Here is a 20,585-nt window from a genome sequence, read left to right on the forward strand (position 1 = left end):
ACTCAACCCTAACCCTAACCCAGCTGCCCTGAGAGACTCAACCCTAACCCTAACCCAGCTGCCCTGAGAGACTCAACCCTAACCCTAACCCAGCTGCTCTGAGAGACTCAACCCTAACCCTAACCCAGCTGCCCTGAGAGACTCAACCCTAACCCTAACCCAGCTGCCCTGAGAGACTCAACCCTAACCCTAACCCAGCTGCTCTGAGAGACTCAACCCTAACCCTAACCCAGCTGCTCTGAGAGACTCAACCCTAACCCTAACCCAGCTGCTCTGAGAGACTCCGGAAAAACAAAGAGGCCTGTGAAGGACCACCTGCTCAGAGAGGACTGTGTGTCTGAGCTACCGTCCACTAAACAGCTGAACCAGGAGCAGTAGGAGGGTCCCCTGGGGGAGAGAGGGGGGGTAGGGGGAGAGAGGGGGGGGTAGGGGGAGAGAGGGAGGGGTAGGGGGAGAGAGAGAGAGGGGTAGGGGGAGAGAGGGAGGGGTAGGGGGAGAGAGGGGGGGTAGGGGGAGAGAGGGAGGGGTAGGGGGAGAGAGAGAGAGGGGTAGGGGGAGAGAGGGGGGGTAGGGGGAGAGAGGGAGGGGTAGGGGGAGAGAGGGAGGGGTAGGGGGAGAGAGGGAGGGGTAGGGGGAGAGAGGGAGGGGTAGGGGGGGAGAGAGAGGGGTAGGGGGAGAGAGGGAGGGGTAGGGGGAGAGAGAGAGAGGGGTAGGGGGAGAGAGGGAGGGGTAGGGGGAGAGAGGGAGGGGTAGGGGGAGAGAGAGAGGGGGGGTAGGGGGAGAGAGGGGGGGTAGGGGGAGAGAGGGAGGGGTAGGGGGGGAGAGAGAGAGGGGTAGGGGGAGAGAGAGAGGGGTAGGGGGGCAGAACGGGGCAGACGAGGTACTCCATGGAAGTGGCCAGGCCGTCACGGCTGTGTGCGCAGGAGCTACTCCCAGTATCCTGACGGACAGTGGTTGGAGTCTGCACGCAACACATAAACGTTCCACGCTACATTACACGCCAAAGCCTTTCCATATGTTATTTGCAGAAGGCCTCTGCGGTGCTTAAACCCCAATCCCCATCTAGCTATTTCCAGGTCAGCTCGTCCAGGATTTCACATGTTTCCCTGACATGAACCTGCTTTCTGCTTCACAGGAGAGGAGAGCGCCAGCACCCTCTCAGCCGTCCCCTGGTTCACACAAACGACTTACCGCGTCACAAGCCCTTCTCCCGTCAGTAGGTCAGCTGCGCTATAAAATTCACTCTAGTGTGGCCATGACTTGGCAGGGCAGTGTATATATCTACGGCCCTTTGAAAGTCAGTTAAGCTCATCCATTCAGAACCTGACACACTCTGCCGACAGGCCGCAAGCCCTTTCCATCATTACCAGGCTGAGTCGTTGAGAGAGACCATTACCTAGGATATTCTGGCTAAATAAACACCAAACTGGTGGAATGAATATCTTTATATATAGTGTATATATATAGTAAGTGTTTGTGTGTAGAAGAGAACTTTATTGTCCGTTACACAGGGAAACGGACACTGTTCTCTTTGCGGACACCCCGAGACACGCAGAGGCCGGAGCACCTCTAGAGCAGTTTGTGGTGACTTGCCAGTGGATCATACCATTGGTAATGACGAATCTACATCACACAAAGAACCCACCTGTCTGTCTCATTACTCACCATAAACCATACAGCGCTACACAAACAGCTGTTCTATACAGCGGCACAGGGAGGGGGGGTGGAGGAGCCAGGCACTAACGTCAGGCCCTCTGCACTCGGCTATCTGGTCTGGTTCTGCTCTCTCATCCTCTGCCAAGAGAAAAGAGAGACTCAAGCTGGGCCGACCAGATCTGCGCCATGGGGCGCTGCACCTGAAAGCCTTTACAGGGTCCAGATAAGACTCACATACTTGTTTAATACTGTACCTTCCTTTGCCCCCCCTCTACCCCACTGCAATGCCCCCAACCTAACATTTAGTTAACTACTCACATTTTCCGAGCAACCCCTGCCCCCCTCCCTCCCTCCCCTCCCTCCCTCCCTCCCTCCCTCCCTCCCTCCCTCCCTCCCTCCCTCCCTCCCTCCCTCCCCCCCCCTCCCTCCCTCCCTCCCTCCCCTCCCTCCCTCCCTCCCTCCCTCCCTCCCTCCCTCCCTCCCTCCCTCCCTCCCCCTCCCTCCCTCCCTCCCTCCCTCCCTCCCCTCCCTCCCTCCCTCCCTCCCTCCCTCCCTCCCTCCCAGTGGGGTGCAGGCAGCAGATGTGAGCAGGGCTCCACCATGTTTCACTGTGTTTCAGTCTGACTGCAGGTTACCGATCCTGTTGATTACATTTTTCCACACCATTGCTCGGCAGAAATTAGATATAGATTGGTTGTAAAACATATTCTTTTTGGAAACTTTGTGTATTTCTTTTCATATCCTCTGTTTTAAACATCTATACAGGAGGAGACTCTCTCCCATAGCTGAACAACTGTAAATGTTGATTCACTAAAGGTGGATGTTCCTTTGGTCATGTGTCTTCCAGATGTCTCGGTCAGTACCTCACTTGAACAAACACATATCATTCAATAAAAGGCCATTTTAAGTATGTGTGAGTATTGTGAGAGAGTTCAAGAGAGGAGAAAGGATTGTCAAATATGTTCACTCCCCATTTCAAGGCCTCTGACACATCTCTGAACTGCGTCGCCCATCCCACCCTGCCCTCAGAACCCATGTTGTTTTATTACATCTGTCTGCCTTCTAAACATAGTACCTCTCCCAGAAATAAAGCTGAGCGCTCGCTAACTAAGTCCATGCTAATTAGAGCCTTCTAACCACCCTAACCCGAACCTGACGCAGGTTTATGGGCCGCACACAGGCTGCAGGCTGCACCCAACACACAGCCAGGAGGCTGCAGGCTGCACCCAACACACAGCCAGTATCTGGGAAACCCTGTTTAGACGAGGGCTGGTGCACAGCCTGGTCAGGGATTCAGACACAACTACATAGGACCTGCTGACATTACTAACCCTACTGACATTACTGACCTGCTGACATTACTGACCCTGCTGACATTACTGACCTGCTGACATTACTGACCTGCTGACATTACTACCACTAATGTCACCACTGGTACTTTAGCTGTGACACCTCTGGTACTTTAGCTGTGATAAACTGCGGAAATATTGTTGAAATTTGGAGGAATGAAGCGCCTTACCATACAGATATTGCATTTAGAAAATTACACTGATTGACACAATCTTTACAAAACTATGATGAATGATGAATCTGCCATATAGATTATTTAGGAGTGTCGAGGGGATGCCGATTCATCATGAAAAATGTCATCCCACTGTCGGGTGCAAAGTGGAGATCTAATAGCTTAACACCTTTTAGAATACTAATACTATACTAGTATACTAATACTACTATCAATGCAAAGCTGTAAGAGGCAAGACTGACAAGTAAGCAACACGTCCCGTTAGTGTAGTTTGCAGATGCAGGAGTGTAGCCTAATGCAGTTACACATTAGGAATAATATTTTATGAGTGAAGTCTGTTATGCAGCATAATTTAACACTTACGCCTATGTCAATATGGAAAGCAGAGTTATGTAACCAAGGTTTATAGTATGCAACAATCATGCATATTTTAGGACTTGTATGCACAGTTTCTGTGAGACACGTACCAACACGTCTATTCCTGGAGTGAACAACTTGCAGAATGGAGCCAGTGCTCCTTCATGTTCATGTCAAGGCCTTCCCTGTTTCCATCTTAAGATGCACAAGCTTAAATTATTCTGAATGGTTGAGACGTCCATTGCTTTTCTCTCAGGGTAAATGCTGACTGTGTGTGTGTGTGTGTGTTTTGTGATCTGACTGTGCACAGGTTTTCATTTCATGGTCAGACTGATGGAATTTCAAAGAGGCTATCCCTTTCACATGATTCAATAATGGATGAGGCAGTGGCATCATCTGGACACCCTACACCTCTCTCACTCTGGGCACGCCATTATACACCTCTCTCACTCGGGCCTCGCCTAACCCTGACTATGAGTGGAGAGCTGGAGAGGGAGGGAGGTGGAGAGGGAGGGAGGTGGAGAGGGAGGGAGGTGGATAGGGAGGGGAGGTGGATAGGGAGGGGAGGTGGAGAGGGAGGGAGGTGGAGAGGCAGGGAGGTGGATAGGGAGGGAGGTGGAGAGGGAGGGAGGTGGAGAGGGAGCGAGGTGGAGAGACCATGGTGGTGTTGAAGGCATTGATGAATAATTCAAAGTGAATCAGATGTATTTTTGAAAGAATCGCCCGTCAGTTCCGCTGGCTCAGTCACTCTGAGTGTGTCTGCCAGAGTGGACTAGAGACAAGACAGCATTTTACCATTGTGATATGCTTTAAATAACCAGTGTCTCTAGACTTCCTAGCGAACAGCATCAGGCTTCGTGGCACTATGGGGACTCTGAAGACGATTCCCTACTCTGTCAGATCCTGTATGTTTCTCTGCCTCCTGGTCATTCCTCTACAAGGTAAGAGCTTATGTCAGATAACAAGAGTGTCTTTAGTAGTGTTTAAACAAAACTAAAGATGAGATGCACTGCCAGTTTCCTTCAGGGATACATTCATAAATGTGAGTATTCTTTCTGTCTGTTCTGTTTTTGCCAGATTGTGACAGAGACACTATAGAGGGGAGATACATATATATATGATATAAAACAGGTGCTGGAGAGAAAAACAACGATGAGTGCATTTAATTAACGTTACATTAAAGTTATCCCATCAAATAACATTTCTTTCATCTTAAGAACTGGCCAACTCAGCATTTCTAGTCAGTTGAGAGGCAAACAACTTAGAATTCTAAACATCTGTGTAATACCAAGTACCCTAACCCTAATACCAAGGCCTCCAAGATCTCCAGAGACCCATCCCAGTCTGGGTACGAACACTTTGCTCGGCTGCCCTCGGACAGGCGGTTCAGGACCATGTTCGCAAGGACAAACAGACTGAAGCTCAGCTTCTACCCCAGGGCCATTCAGGCCCTGAACACAGCAAAGACCTAGGTTCTAGGCCCTGGACAATCTAGACAATTTGATGGCAGCTACTAGATTGAAATCAAGTGTAATACTGAAACACAACTGTGTACATTTCAAACCTGCAAACTGCGACACTTTAAATGAATGTGCAATAACACTATGTGCAATATGACAACCCTCGGGTACATAAGGTTCAGAGATAGGAAATGTTAGAATAGGTATAGCATAGCATAGAGTACAGCACAGTGTTTTATTTGTATAGTATAGTATAGTGGATAGTGTACATAGCCTTTATTTATGTAAACCAGCTCTTTTCCCTTCTTGTTTTTAGTTTTTTTCCTAGCACCAGGGGAGCCCCCCCTCCCAAATTTCGTTGTTTGGTACCTGTACTATATCAATGACAATAAAGACCATTCATTCATTCATATATTCATTCATTCAAGTACCCTAACCCTAACCCTAATACCAGGTCAGAGGGTGGCTGATCATGTGTGTTCCATGTGTGGAGGCTGTACCCTACAGGGTTATCAACTGCCATCATATCAAATGGTGGGACAATTTATATTTTCTGTCCTAGACACAAACAAAACAAACTAATCATTCATAACAGACATGTGATGTCATAGCACACAGTGTGCAGCATCCGTCACAGCCTCTGATAGTCCTGACCCTGCCCCTGCCCCTGCCCCTGCCCTTAGGTCTAGAGATCCTGGACCCTGAGGAGGTGGAGTACATCCGGCTGCAGGCCAGCGGAGTGGTGGGAGGCTCGGTCACTCTGGAGTGCGGCTCCACCCTGCCCACCATCTTCATCTGGGGCTTCACCAAGCCGGGGTCCGAGAGCAACCTGGCCGTGGCCTACAACTACGGCCACGGCCCCAAGCTCCAGCCGCTGTCCAGCAGCCTGGGCCACATGGAGCTGCTCTCCAACACCTCCTCCCTGCTCATCCAGGCCCTGGCCCCGGCTGCCCAGGGGGTGTACACCTGCCAGGCCCTGTACGACGCAGACGAGGGAGCCAAGATCACCTTCTACTTCACCCAGCTGGACCTGGAGGACGACTGAGTCTCACTGCTGAACATTGACCTGGTCTTAGACTTAGACTCTTAGACCCAGACTAGCTTAGCCCTCCTTGTTCCTGAAGTAACCATTTCCATTTGTGTGAAGGCACCCAACATCTGGAATTAGGGTGGACAGTATGTAAGCACTTTGAAAAATGAAACAACTTTGCTGTGTTCTATACTATACTATATCTATATCTATATAGTTATATATATATACAATACTATATCTATACACTGTAGCTATAGACATGGTAATGATTTGAGTCCATGTTCCTGACCTAAATGAAGATGTGACATACCTGTGTGACATACCTGTGTGACATCATACCTGTGTGACATCATACCTGTGTGACATCATACCTGTGTGACATCATACCTGTGTGACATCATACCTGTGTGACATCATACCTGTGCGACATCATACCTGTGTGACATCATACCTGTGTGACATCATACCTGTGACATACCTGTGTGACATCATACCTGTGTGACATCATACCTGTGCGACATCATACCTGTGTGACATCATACCTGTGTGACATCATACCTGTGTGACATCATACCTGTGTGACATAATACCTGTGTGACATCATACCTGTGTGACATCATACCTGTGTGACATCATACCTGTGTGACATACCTGTGTGACATCATACCTGTGTGACATCATACCTGTGTGACATCAAACCTGAGTGACATCATACCTGTGTGACATCATACCTGTGTGACATCATACCTGAGTGACATCATACCTGTGTGACATCATACCTGTGTGACATCATACCTGTGTGACATCATACCTGTGTGACATCATACCTGTGTGACGGGTGTATGACCCACATTGTCCATCCTCCCCATCGTCATGTAGCACAGTTGAACATATCTGTGTTGTTATTGTTGACGGGGAATACAGTTTTTGGCTCATGGCTGAAATGAGAGCCTGTCCCTATTGTGGCAGACGCAGCCACATGCCTTCCTCCCTGAATCTAAGAGGTTTCAGCTGTTCTGAAATGACGACAGTAGTGACAGGGAACACTGCCCATAACACAAATGCTATCTTAAGTAATTAGGGGACTAAGTAGAGGTATGATTCATAGTGTACATGGAAACGAACACATCATTTTTAATCTCAGGGCGCAGAGAGGCGCAGTGGAAAAAAACATTTAATCAGGAAGAGGAGGAAAAGCAGCTCTGATTGTTCCAGCAAAGTTTGCTACAGTATACTCCTACTAACCCTAACCCTACAGTATACTCCTGTGAGCCTAAGGTCAGCATGCATACCGTTACTAACCTTCTGATAGTCACCTGAGGTCAGCATGCATACCGTTACTAACCTTCTGATAGTCACCTGAGGTCAGCATGCATACCGTTACTAACCTTCTGATAGTCACCTGAGGTCAGCATGCATACCGTTACTAACATTCTGACCTGAGGTCAGCAGGTCCAACCTGCTTGTCATCAATAGCCTCATTACAGACCAGGGGTACAGACCAGGGCTACAGACCAGGGGTACAGACCTGGGTTCAGTGATGACACACTGAGAGATATTTTACGGGCAAACCTACTGTATCTACAAAGATAATACGTTCTATTATAGGCTGAATAAACAATTCATTTCTGCAGCATTATGTGTATGACGAAAACAGGATGTGAACAGGATGTGTGTGTATGCGTCACACATTAAATGCCCCTGATTCATGACCACGGGGGTGCCTTAATACCTGGAGACCTGAGTAAGTCAGCAACACATTAGTGATTTCTTCAGATAACATCGTATAGACTATTAGTTTTATATTGTTTCATATTTATCTTGTGCTTATTTTATATTGATCGTATATGCTTGTGGAATCAAGCTGACAGCAGTTCATACAACCACAGCTTCCTGGTGGTTTGTGACATTTCAGGAGATGTTTGGAAGTTAAATCAGGCCATTAAAAACACACTGCTTGATTCATAAGAACTGCATTGATTCAGGGCTAGGGTTAGGGTTAGCCCGAGAGACAGAGAGACAGAGGAAGGTGGAGGGGGGAGGGTGGAGGCTGGTGTTAACAGGTCTGTTAGGGTTAGGGTTAGGGTTAGCTAGAGAGACAGAGAGACAGAGGAAGGTGGAGAGGGGAGGGGGGTGGAGGGGGGAGGCTGGTGTTAACAGGTCTGTTCGACAGTGAGGGGCAGGAATTCCAGGACAAACAATGGGTGCACTTGTTCCCATGGGCTCCTTAATGAAGCTGAGCTGCGTGGGTAGGGGGGGGCAGGGCTTGGCTGGGGGGGGGGGGCGGGGCATGGCTGGGGGGGGCGGTGGCGACTGACAGACGTGGGAGATGGAGGAACAGCCAGAGACGACTGCTCTTATCTAACCCCCGACCTCAACCCAGTCTGTCAGCATCTCCACCTATCCTCTCATTCTGTCTTTTTCATTTTCAACATAAATATCTTTATCCCTCTCCTATCCTGCCCTCTCTTTACCTAGTGTAAATATCTTCTCTCCAATCCTGCTCTCTCTTTACCTAGTGTAAATATCTTCTCTCCTATCCTGCCCTCTCTTTACCTAGTGTAAATATCTTCTCCCTCTCCTATCCTCTCATTCTGTCTTTTTCATTTTCAACATAAATATCTTCTCTCCTGTCCTGCCCTCTCTTTACCTAGTTGCAGTGCATCAAGACACAATCATGTTTTTGGAGCGATCTAGATCAAGTAACTGTGTGAGCTGCTTTTCTCAAATCAGTCATGTGATCAGGCAGAGAGGTTTCCAGCCCTCTGGCACCTCAGTCAGTCATCCTAGTGGCAGTCTAACCCTAACCCTGACCCTGGAGGACAGACCGTCACTGCAGGGGAGAGACCCTAACCCCAACCCTAACCCTGGAGGACAGACCGTCACTGCAACCCTAACCCTAACCCATGGGAGAGACCCTAACCCTAAAGCTGGGCAACAGAGAACTTGTCTAATGTTGGCAGACAGGCAGACACGCAGACAGACAGGCAGACAGACAGACAGGCAGACAGGCACCAAGCACCAAGTCCTGTCACCGGTCACCTGTCACCTGTCACCTGTCCACACTGCAATCCCATCAGCCGCAAGCGCCAAGGCTCTAGCTTCATCCCACAGAGATCTTTCACAGCGAGCGACTCAGAGAGCTTTCACAGTGAGCGACTCAGAGAGCTTTCACAGTGAGCGACTCAGAGAGCTTTCACAGTGAGCGACTCAGAGAGCTTTCACAGTGAGGGACTCAGAGATCTTTCACGGTGAGGGACTCAGAGAGCTTTCACAGTGAGGGACTCAGAGAGCTTTCACAGTGAGGGACTCAGAGAGCTTTCACAGTGAGGGACTCAGAGAGCTTTCACAGTGAGGGACTCAGAGAGCTTTCACAGTGAGGGACTCAGAGAGCTTTCACAGTGAGCGACTCAGAGAGCTTTCACAGTGAGGGACTCAGAGAGCTTTCACAGTGAGGGACTCAGAGATCTTTCACAGTGAGGGTTAAGGTTAGGTTGTATCTTACCACTGTCTCAATGATGTTACACAGGAACACTCAACGATGGCTGTTTACTGTCTGTGTGGATCAGCAGAGTGATAGTATAGTATGGTATATAGATATATATAGTATAGCTGATATATCAATGGTTGACTATTTACTCTTTTTATCTTCTACCTAATATTTCAATGTATTTGCATCTCAAATCATCCACGCAATTAACCTTAGACATGTAACATTTTGCATGTAAGATCAAGGCAAAATTATACAAATCCATAATTAGGGTCAATGTTTGTGCCCTGACAGATAAAGGGTGATTTAACATAACTACATCCAGTTCTCCAATAGATTAGGAGGGTCGTTACTGCACTGAAGGAAACAGTGAGTTGTGTGTAAAGCAAAGACCTATCAAGTAGCCAGTGGAGCGCAGGGTTAGGGTTAGAGTAGTGAGGGGAGTGTTCACCCCATTCACGGGTCACTGCAGGGGAACAAACCACCAGAGCACCACATCAAAGTACTGCCAGAAATATCTAGGGGTTTGGACGTTGGCTGTGGAAATTAACAACAGTGTTCATATCTCATCCAGGAAGGGGTAAAAGAGAATCAGTGTTTACTCTTCCATATCTTCTCTTTATATTATTACAAAACTTTACATATACAATTGCTAAACTCCACATTGTGTGGAACACAAAACGTCAAATAAAACAAACAAAAAATAAAAAGTATTTCTCATCCAAAAAGCATAAATAATATAAAAGACAAACTTTTTTCTTAAAACAGATACATTCATATGAAATAATATTTTACTACAAAAAAAATAAATAAGTAATCTAAAGAGTTAAATCTGTTTCGGAGAGTCCTCCCCCAGAGTCACGTCCCGTCCTCCATCTGTATTCTCTTTCTCTTAATCGCCTTCTGACTCCCTCTTTTCCAGGCTGTTTGTCTCAGCTTAGTCCACGGTCAGTTAAGTGTCCTTGTCACCATTGTCACACGTTGTCTCTGACCAAGCAAACTGGTCTTTTTCCCCACATGTCTGTGTCTTTCTCTAGTCCCTCTGTGTTCAGGCCTCCTGTGTGACGGGCTGGATCAGCTCTCCTGCCAGGCTGCTGGTGGAGATCCACCCTGTCTTCTCATTACAGTCTAAGTTAGGCAGCGCCAGGCGCTCCCAGCACACCACAGGGTCCTCTGGCTCCACACACTGCTCTGGCTCCTCAGCCGGACCTGGAGGAGGAGAGACCAGGCAGGGTTAGTCACTGGTTCACAATGCTGGTCTACAATGCTGGTCTACAATGTTGGTTTACAATGCTGGTCTACAATGCTGGTTTACAATGCTGGTCTACAATGCTGGTCTACAATGCTGGTTTACAATGCTGGTCTACAATGCTGGTTTACAATGCTGGTCTACAATGCTGGTAACTAGAGGACCTAAAGTAGCTAGAGGACCTAGAGGACCTAAAGTAACTAGAGGACCTAAAGTCATCTGAAAATCTCTCAAGCATGCTGTACTTGGAATATTCTGTCATTATTCTACAGGGTTTGTGTCTCACCTGTCTCCTCTCCTGGACATTGCTCAAGGTCCCCGAGCACCCAGCAGGAATGCTGGGACAGAGATGAGACTTTGTCCCCCTCTGGCTCATCCCCTGCTTCTGCGTCCGGGGCAGCGGGGGGCAGCTGGGAGCCGGTGGTGTGGCAGGGTGACACCTGACCCAGTGGGTCGGGGGTGTGGCAGGGTGACACCTGGGCCAGCGGGTTGGGGGTGTGGCAGGGTGACACCTGACCCAGCTGGTCGGGGGTGTGGCAGGGTGACACCTGGGCCAGCGGGTCGGGGGTGTGGCAGGGTGACACCTGGGCCAGCGGGTCGGGGGTGTGGCAGGGTGACACCTGACCCAGCGGCAACATCTCCAGGTCCTGTTGGCACGGCGCCAAGTGGTGCATCAGGGGCAGAGTGCCACTGGAGTACGTGCCGTTGGTCTTGGTGTAACATCTGTGTACATATAACATATAACATATAAGTGCAGTCCATCACATCTGCTCAGAGAGAGAGAGAGAGAGACATGAAAATCTGAAATGGACTGTTCTGAAATGACACTCATAGTAATGCCTCATTCTCATTCCTCATTGTAATTCTTGACTTTCAGTGGGTAAGTTTCATATCTATAGATTAAAGATACTACTGCTCTTAAGCCGTTAAGCAAGAAATACCCAGCCATCATTAAAATGTATTAAAACATTTTTTACTTATTACTTGTTAAGCTATAAGCATTTCAATTAATGGTGATATTTAATTCTACTTTAGAAAGGCACAGTGTTTACACACACTTTTCAGTCTATGGATGATAATAATAATAATAATAATAATAATAATAATAATAATAATAATAATAACTAGACAGGGACAATTCCTGTGGAAATTGTGAAGTGTGCTTGCCCCTCACAGCCAGTAGGGGGCAGGTCTGTGGCCCCTGCACCTGCCCCCCCCCCCCCCCCTGCACCTGCCCCCCCCCCCCCCCTGCGAAGACCGCGTTTCTCTAGCTCACCCAGGGGCTGAGTTGTGGGATTCTGGTGAGTGTGTGTGTGTGTGTGTGTGTGTGTGTGTGTGTGTGTGTGTGTGTGTGTGTGAGAGTGTGTGAGTGTGTGTGTGAGAGTGTGTGAGTGTGTGTGTGTGTGTGTGTGTGTGTGTGTGTGAGTGTGTGTGTGTGAGAGTGTGTGAGTGTGTGTGCGGGTCACCCCCCTGCACCCACCCCCCGTAGTGGTAGGGCTTATAATATTTTTATATATGTTGATATTTGTTGTGACAGTGAGAGTCACTGAACGTTTTGATGTAAAATTTGACATACAAATGTAGCCGTGGGAGCAATTTACAAAATGTGTAACATTTCCGGAAAAACTATTTTCACCATTCTTACAATTCAACATTACACCATTCATTCCTATGAGAAGCCTGTGTTTGTTTGTTCAGCTTCAAGGCGCTTTCTGTATGAAGTAACTAGTCGCCCGCAGTATTCAGGTGTGATTCTGGCCCGTTCCTCACAGACCGTCTTTAAATCTAGAAGATTGCCGGGGCCTCTTGTGGCCCTCGTGCCATGTCTGCCATTGCTCGCGAGTTATCTGATTAATAACTGTGGAGTCGCGCTATCTCTTGTCCAGCTGGCGTGTTTCAGCTAAGTCGGAAAAAACCCCCGAGTTGAACCAAAGAGCAGTTGGAGAGTTAGAGAGATGTCTAACTGCATCATATTCTGCTATCCTAATAAATCTCTTGCAGCTGTTGTGTTTTCTCTCACATACTGTATACACAAAGCTCAGAGGTGAGTTTCCACACAATCTCTCTAAATGCCCTACTGGCCCACTATTCTGACATGATTTGATTGTGGCCACGCCCCCCTCTTCCCAGCAGCCAGAGGTAAATAAACAGAGGGCTCATTAGGCCTGCTGGCTGGGTGCACGCTGGGTAAACTGTGATGATGGAGACACCTAAGTACATAAACAGGCCTAGCTAGAGGGGAAACCATGAGATGGGGGGGAGGAGGAGAGTCTGTCGTGGCTCCAGGGTCACATGGGAACATGCTGGGTTAGGCTTAGGGCTGGGGTGGATCAGCTGGTCGTCAACCCCCAGCACTGGTCAATGTTATAAACGGCGGACAAGTGAAGGTTTTGTGATGATTATATTACAGGAAAAGGAAGACCATGTATGACGCGTGAGCCTGGATCAAACGTTGTTTGAGTTGCTGTCTGTCTGTCTGTCTGTCTGTCTGACCTGTTGTTGTTGCAGAAGTTCTGGCAGCTCATACAGTCAGGAGACTCTGTCTGGGGCAGCACGGCGTACATCCCCCCGCCCTGGAAGACAAACTGGTATGACATGACTGAAGTCATGAATGTAGGAGTAGGTTAGGCTGAGCATGAAGTGTGTGTGTGTGTGTGTGTGTGGTGTGTAGGTGAGGACTCACATTGTGGTGGTGAGGGTGAGAGTGTTGGTAGTCTACAGTGTTGTGGGTCAGGGTGCCGTCGTGGCCAGACGGGTAAAGGCCTCCTGAGCCGTTGGGCAGCTTGTGGTGGAGGAGGTGGCAGCCCTGGGGTAACATGGGGCCGCCGTGACCGTAACCGCCGTGGACGCCCCCGTTAACACGACTGCCGCCAGGCAGGCTGGTGTACTCCAGGACGTGGCCGTTCATCTCTGCAGGCTGGTACAGGTAGCCAGGAGGGTCGTACTCTACAGCAGCGACAGAGAGAGAAAGAGAAAGAGAGTGAAAAAGAAAGGATAAGAGGGTGAGAAAAATAAACCAGTCAACAGCTCTAAAAGCTCAAACTGCCTCCAACCCCTAGCCTTGACCCTAACCTTGACACTAACCCTAGCCTGAACCCAAGCTTTGACCCTAACCGTGACACTAACCCTAGCCTGAACCGTAAACCTGTTCTGGCCTGTCTGGGGGGGTTACTGTGCATGCTGTCCTGTCTGTCTGGGGGGTTACTGTGCATGCTGTCCTGTCTGTCTGGGGGGTTACTGTGCATGCTGTCCTGTCTGTCTGGGGGGTTACTGTGCATGCTGTCCTGTCTGTCTGGGGGGTTACTGTGCATGCTGTCCTGTCTGTCTGGGTTACTCACTGTGCATGCTGTCCTGTCTGTCTGGGGGGTTACTGTGCATGCTGTCCTGTCTGTCTGGGGGGGTTACTGTGCATGCTGTCCTGTCTGTCTGGGGGGGTTACTGTGCATGCTGTCCTGTCTGTCTGGGGAAGTTACTGTGCATGCTGTCCTGTCTGTCTGGGGGACTTACTGTGCATGCTGTCCTGTCTGTCTGGGGGAGTTACTGTGCATGAAGTCCTGTCTGTCTGGGGATTAGGGTTAGTGGGGTACTTACTGTGCATGCTGTTTTGTCTGGGGGGGACTGTGCATGCTGTCCTGTCTGTCTGGGGGAGTTACTGTGCATGCTGTCCTGTCTGTCTGGGGGGGTTACTGTGCATGCTGTTCTGTCTGTCTGGGGGTTACTGTGCATGCTGTTCTGTCTGTCTGGGGGTTAGGGTTAGTGGGGTACTTACTGTGCATGCTGTCCTGTCTGTCTGGGGGGGTTACTGTGCATGCTGTCCTGTCTGTCTGGGTTACTCACTGTGCATGCTGTCCTGTCTGTCTGTGGGTTAGGGTTACTCACTGTGCATGCTGTTCTGCTGGCGGTTCCTCCACAGACACATGGCAATGAAGACCAGTAGGATGAGCACCATGACTCCCAGAACACAGCCCACAATCAGGTAGAGCAGGCCCCCGGGCGGGCTGGGGGGGTCTGGGGCGTGGGGGCCAGGCGGGGTGACGGGCTGGCTGGGGACCCCCGGGGCCTGGCGTGCTGTAGCAGGGTGAGGAGGAGGAGACGACGTGAGGAACACCTTCCTCTCAACTAGCACTGCTCAGCCATAACAGAATGAAAGACAGCACAATACAATAGAATACAATACTAGCCATTGTTATGTGTCCTATAAAACACACAGTACATTTTTGGATGTAATTATGGCTATCGTACCCGTCATTAAAGTTAAAGCCTTTTACTGCAACATGCCTGGACTTCTGTTGTAGAGTCATTTCCTCAACATGCCTCTTATGTTCTTACCTTTGGTCTCACAGATCATAACGTTGCTGTACTCGCTCTCTCCCCCGCCGTTGAAGCACTGCATCTTGATGTCGTAGGACGTCTCTGGCTGGAGCTGGCCAATCAGATGTTTCTGTTTGAGACCTGCAGAGAGAGGGAAGGAGAGAGAGAGAGACACAGAGAGAGAGAGAGAGAGAGAGACAGAGAGACACAGAGAGAGAGAGACAGACAGACAGACACAGAGAGAGAGAGAGAGAGAGAGAGAGAGAGCAGGGTAGAGGTGAGGAAGGGAGAGAGAGTTAGACAGACACAGAGAGAGAGAGAGAGAGAGAGAGAGAGAGAGAGAGAGAGAGAGAGAGAGAGAGGAAGAGAGAGAGAGAGAGGAAGAGAGAGAGAGCAGGGTAAAGGTGAGATGATTAATTCCTCTCAACGCTTGATTCACCTTCCTGGATTCACCAAACCACAATCCCCTGCTCCCTCCCTCCCTCCCCCCCTCCCTCCGTCTGTTCCTCTCTCTAAACTCACTATGAATATCCCCCCCCCCCATATTAGATCTAATTAGCTCACAATAAGACACACTTTCTTCCACACTCTTCCTCTATCTCGCATTCCCTTCCTCTCTCTCTCTGACCCTCTCCCCCTCTCACTTTCTCACTCAGTCCCACGAGGACGCAGACAGTTGCTTTACTCCAGACGAGCTCCTTATATGGCAGCAGAATGTTTGTTCTGGCCTGCCTCCAGGATTCCCACTGCACACACAGAACCAAAAACACTGTGGAGCCCTGTGCACACACACCACCACTGCGTTACCACACACAATCACACTACGCGCTCTGTAATCAGAGATGCAGCAACAATCTCAAACATGGACATTCTAGCAACAGAGGCCTACTAGAGTATGTTTACTAACACTAACCCTACTAGAGTATGTTTACTAACACTAACCCTACTAGAGTATGTTTACTAACCCTAACCCTACTAGAGTATGTTTACTAGAGTATGTTTACTAACCCTAACCCTACTAGAGTATGTTTACTAGAGTATGTTTACTAACCCTAACCCTACTAGAGTATGTTTACTAGAGTATGTTTACTAACCCTAACCCTACTAGAGTATGTTTACTAGAGTATGTTTACTAACCCTAACCCTACTAGAGTATGTTTACTAGAGTATGTTTCACTTCCTCGCAAGGTATAGTAGTATATCTCTAATTTCCTAAGATTTTATTTAATAGAAAAACATTTACATTTGTGACATTTAGCAGCCGTTTTTATCCAAAGCGACTTACATACGTTTTTTTTCTTATTATTATTGATAGTAGAGGAACTGTACAGAGGGGTAGTGTGGGTGAAGAGGTCTTTAGGAGGGACAGTCAAGATGTAGCCAGAAGAGATGGGTCTGGAGAATAGGAAGTGACTGCAGTCCTGACAGCTAACCCTAACCTTAGCCCTAACCCTAACCCAGCAATCCTGACAGCTAACCCTAACCCTAGCCCTAACCCTAAGCCAGCAGTCCTGACAGCTAACCCTAACCCTAGCCCTAACCCTAAGCCAGCAGTCCTGACAGCTAACCCTAACTTTAGCCCCAACCCTAACCCAGCAGTCCTGACAGCTAACCCTAACCCTAGCCCCAACCCTAACCCAGCAGTCCTGACAGCAACCCTGTACCAGTGGTAAATGAGTCCACAACCCTGTACCAGTGGTAAATGAGTCCACAACCCTGTACCAGTGGTAAATGAGTCCACAACCCCCTTCCTTCCTCTCATGGTAAATTGCTTCCATAGACCAGTCTGCCTCTTTACAGTTACATCTATTCAGTACAGAAGGAGATCTATAGCAACACAATAACATACCCACAAAGAAATACACACCAACGCGTGTTCAAACACAGACACCTAAGACAAACTGACAAACTGAACACGGCCCTGGTGATCTGAGGGAAACGGCCCAGGCAGGCATGTGTCCCTGACAGTGAGCAGCCCGGGGAGAGGCAGAGGTTAAGAGGTTGGCTGGCTGGGTGGAGGGAAGGGGCGGGGGGGCGGGCCCCTTCACTGTTAACATTCCTCATGGGCAACTTGAGCCCCCCTTCCACCAGCCACTCTCACATTTCAGTTCAGGGCCGTTAGTGAGCAGCCATTAGCGAGCCGCCATTTATTAAAAACACATTTTAGGCTGCCGCATTGTCCAGGCACAGCATTCGCCGCACATCAAACACAGCGGAATGACCGGTCCTGCTCCACCCCACTCCGAGCTCCCGCTCCACCCCACTCCAAGTGGGTATCCATTACGCCTCCTCCTCCCCCACTCTATCCGCTCAGTGTGAGCATGGCATCCGGGCCGGACAAACACACCACAATGCTGCTCTGCTCTCCCAAGGCCAGGCTACAGTCATATAGACTCTCCCAGACCAGGCTACAGTCATGTAGACTCTCCCAAGGCCAGACTACAGTCATATAGACTCACCCAAGGCCAGGCTACAGTCATATAGACTCACACAAGGCCAGGCTACAGTCATATGTATAGACTCTGCTCTCACCTTCTACAACGTCCCTCTTGTAGTCGCTGTCGTTGTCGCTGTCTGTGGGGCGGTAGTAGACGTAGAAGCCCTGGATGGGGGTGTTGTTGTTACTGGAAGGTGTATGCTGGGGTCAGAGAAGACAGTGGTAAAGTTAGACATACCCACAGTATACTACACATATACTTTAAACCCGGCTGGTGGAGAATGATAATGTGAAAAGTGTCCAGCTCCTTTGAGAGCTAACAGTAGCTAACAGTAGTTAACAGTAACAGTAGTTAACAGTAGCTAACAGTAGTTAACAGTAGTTAACAGTAACAGTAGTTAACAGTAACAGTAGTTAACAGTAGTTAACAGTAACAGTAGCTAACAGTAGTTAACAGTAGTTCACAGTAGTTAACAGTAACAGTAGTTAACAGTAGTTAACAGTAGTTAACAGTAACAGTAGCTAACAGTAGTTAACAGTAGTTAACAGTAGTTAACAGTAACAGTAGTTAACAGTAGTTAACAGTAACAGTAGTTAACAGTAGTTAACAGTAACAGTAGTTAACAGTAGTTAACAGTAACAGTAGTTAACAGTAACAGTAGTTCACAGTAGTTAACAGTAACAGTAGTTAACAGTAACAGTAGTTAACAGTAGCTAACAGTAACAGTAGTTAACAGTAACAGTAGTTAACAGTAGTTAACAGTAGTTAACAGTAAAGGATAAAGACCATAAGACATTTATGTGAGAGATATCTACAGTACTCTACAGTACTCTACAGTGTACTCTACAGTGAAAAAGTAATATGACTGTCTAAAAGTAAGAAGAACTGAAAAAAGTATCCTCCTCCATCGGTGGTAGTACATGATAAAGTATGGCCTTTGTAAGAATGTAAATGTAGCTTTGCTCCAAACGCATACGGACAGACAGGGCCTCCTAATCTCTCCTGGAACAGACCTCTAATCAGCCCAGCCGGCCAATTACAGGCCTGATTGAGTCTCATCTGCCAGAGATAAACTTCAAAAACACATCTGTCCATCTGGAAAATGCACAGGCAGCCAAATTGTTCTGCAGAGTTGTGTGAGGTGTGTGTGTGTGTGTGTGTGTGTGTGTGTGAGGTGTGTGTGTGTGTGAGGTGTGTGTCTGCAGTGTACTCACAGTCCAGCGTAGCATGATTTGTGTGTCGCTGACGGCGTCCGTGGAGGATATGTGGGGCCCGGCTACGGGTCGGTCTGAGAAGCGCGGGCTGGCTGCAGACACCTGGTACGGCCTGGAGGTGGCGCTGTGAGGACTCTCGCCATACATGTTCATGGCAACCACACGGAAGCGGTACGTGGAGCCTACAGAGGAACACATTCATACACACGTCTCACAATGTTCATACACACGTCTCTAATCCTAACCCTAACTAGACGACTACAGGAAACAATGGAAACAGTTTCAGTTTGGCTACCAGGCCACCGGCTCAGCACCACCTGACTATAACCATGTCACCTGACTTTAACCATGTCTCAACCATGTCACCTGACTTTAACCATGTCTCAACCATGTCACCCTAACCATGTCTCATGTCTCAAGCTCTTGTCCAACTGCTTCATCAGCTTTAATATGTTTAGACCCATTTCTAAACTGCTCTTTTTATCCAAGGTTTTAGATATGGTTGTCTATAGTCTATGGTTTACGCCCCTGTCATAGCACTGAAACTTCTCTACTTAAAGTCACAAACAGCCTACTTTTAGCAGCAGATTCAGGTCAGTGTTCCATTTTAATTCTCCTAGATGTTAGTGTTAGGGTTAGGGTTAGGGTTTCTCTATCGGTCTAGGAAAGTGTGTCCCTTCTTCAGTCCAAGTGAACTTTGGTGTGCCACAAGGCTCCATTTTAGACCCAATTTTATTGTCATTAAACATCCTTCCACTAGGCCAGATTATCCGTCAGCACAATATTTACTTTCACTATTATGTGGGCGACACTCAATTATATCTTCTCATTAAACCCCATGATCCGTCCAGATTAGCGTTGTTAGCGTGTTGGATGATCCGTCTAGATTAGCGTTGTTAGCGTGTTGGACGTCCCAGAACCTTTTACAACTGAATGTGAGTAAATCTGAGGTACTCATAGCTTCAAAGAAACCTATGACCTTTGGGTCATAACCCTAACCCTAACCCTAACCCTTGACCGGCTTGGCTGTCCGTCTGTCTGTCAACATGAAATCTTCAGCTCGAAACATAGAGGTGAAACATAGAGGTAAACATAGAGGTAAACATAGAGGTAAACATAGAGGTAAACATAGAGGAAGAACTTAGAGGTAGAACATAGAGGTAAACATAAAGCTGGTTGCTGATAGAAGCCTATGAGGATGTTTAGATGCAGGGTTAGGGTGTCTGTGTGACTCCAGGCTCCATGCTGCGGACCTCCACAGACAGTTCTACCTCCACCAGCCTGCCCAGGTGACTCACCAGGCTCCATGCTGCGGACCTCCACAGACAGTTCTACCTCCCCAAGCCTCCCCCAGCCTCCCCTGGTGTTCTACCTCCCCCAGCCTCCCCCAGCCTCCCCAGGTGACTCACCAGGCTCCATGCTGCGGACCTCCACAGACAGTTTGAGAGGGGAGATGTTGTCAGCGGCTACGAGCCACTCTGCACTGCGGCCCTGCCGCCGGTACTCAACACGGAACGCGGTGATAGGGGAGCCGCCATTGGCTCGTGGGATCCATGTGACATAAACAGAACTTTCTGTTGCCATGGAGATAGTGGGTTTGTCAGGGGCTTCGGGCACTGTAGCCAAGACAAAAAGAAATGAACCAGAATCAGAACCTGAGAAGTATCTCCTTTTATTTCTCTTTCAAGAAGAAACACACAATTCAATGGGAACTGGAAACTGAAATCATCACATCCATCTCATGTAAGGACAGAACATGTTCACAAGGAGAGAAAAATAAAACACACAGGAATACACAGCACAGATAAAACACAGCACAGTATACCGACATGCCATAGAGGGATGGGTACTTACT

At 48.5% G+C, this 20,585-nt stretch overlaps 1 protein-coding gene across 1 annotated transcript in view; it reads right to left on the reverse strand.

Annotated features, from left to right (window-relative positions):
* Window positions 1–10,115: 10,115 nt before the first annotated feature.
* Window positions 10,116–20,585, reverse strand: part of cdon (cell adhesion associated, oncogene regulated) — a 46,265-nt gene continuing 35,795 nt past the window's right edge. Inside the window, exons 12-20 of the mRNA XM_080547590.1 lie at window positions 20,140–20,346; window positions 18,731–18,912; window positions 17,611–17,716; window positions 15,097–15,219; window positions 14,647–14,835; window positions 13,451–13,713; window positions 13,261–13,340; window positions 11,054–11,490; window positions 10,116–10,727 (exon numbers count right to left, since the gene is read on the reverse strand). Of these exons, the coding sequence (XP_080403716.1) occupies window positions 10,567–10,727; window positions 11,054–11,490; window positions 13,261–13,340; window positions 13,451–13,713; window positions 14,647–14,835; window positions 15,097–15,219; window positions 17,611–17,716; window positions 18,731–18,912; window positions 20,140–20,346 (1,748 nt within the window). The 3' untranslated portion in view covers window positions 10,116–10,566. The remainder of the gene's footprint in view (window positions 10,728–11,053; window positions 11,491–13,260; window positions 13,341–13,450; window positions 13,714–14,646; window positions 14,836–15,096; window positions 15,220–17,610; window positions 17,717–18,730; window positions 18,913–20,139; window positions 20,347–20,585) is intronic.

The sequence above is a fragment of the Nansenia antarctica genome (genome assembly GCF_963989245.1).
Source record: "Nansenia antarctica genome assembly, chromosome: 17".
NCBI lineage: Eukaryota > Metazoa > Chordata > Actinopteri > Argentiniformes > Microstomatidae > Nansenia > Nansenia antarctica.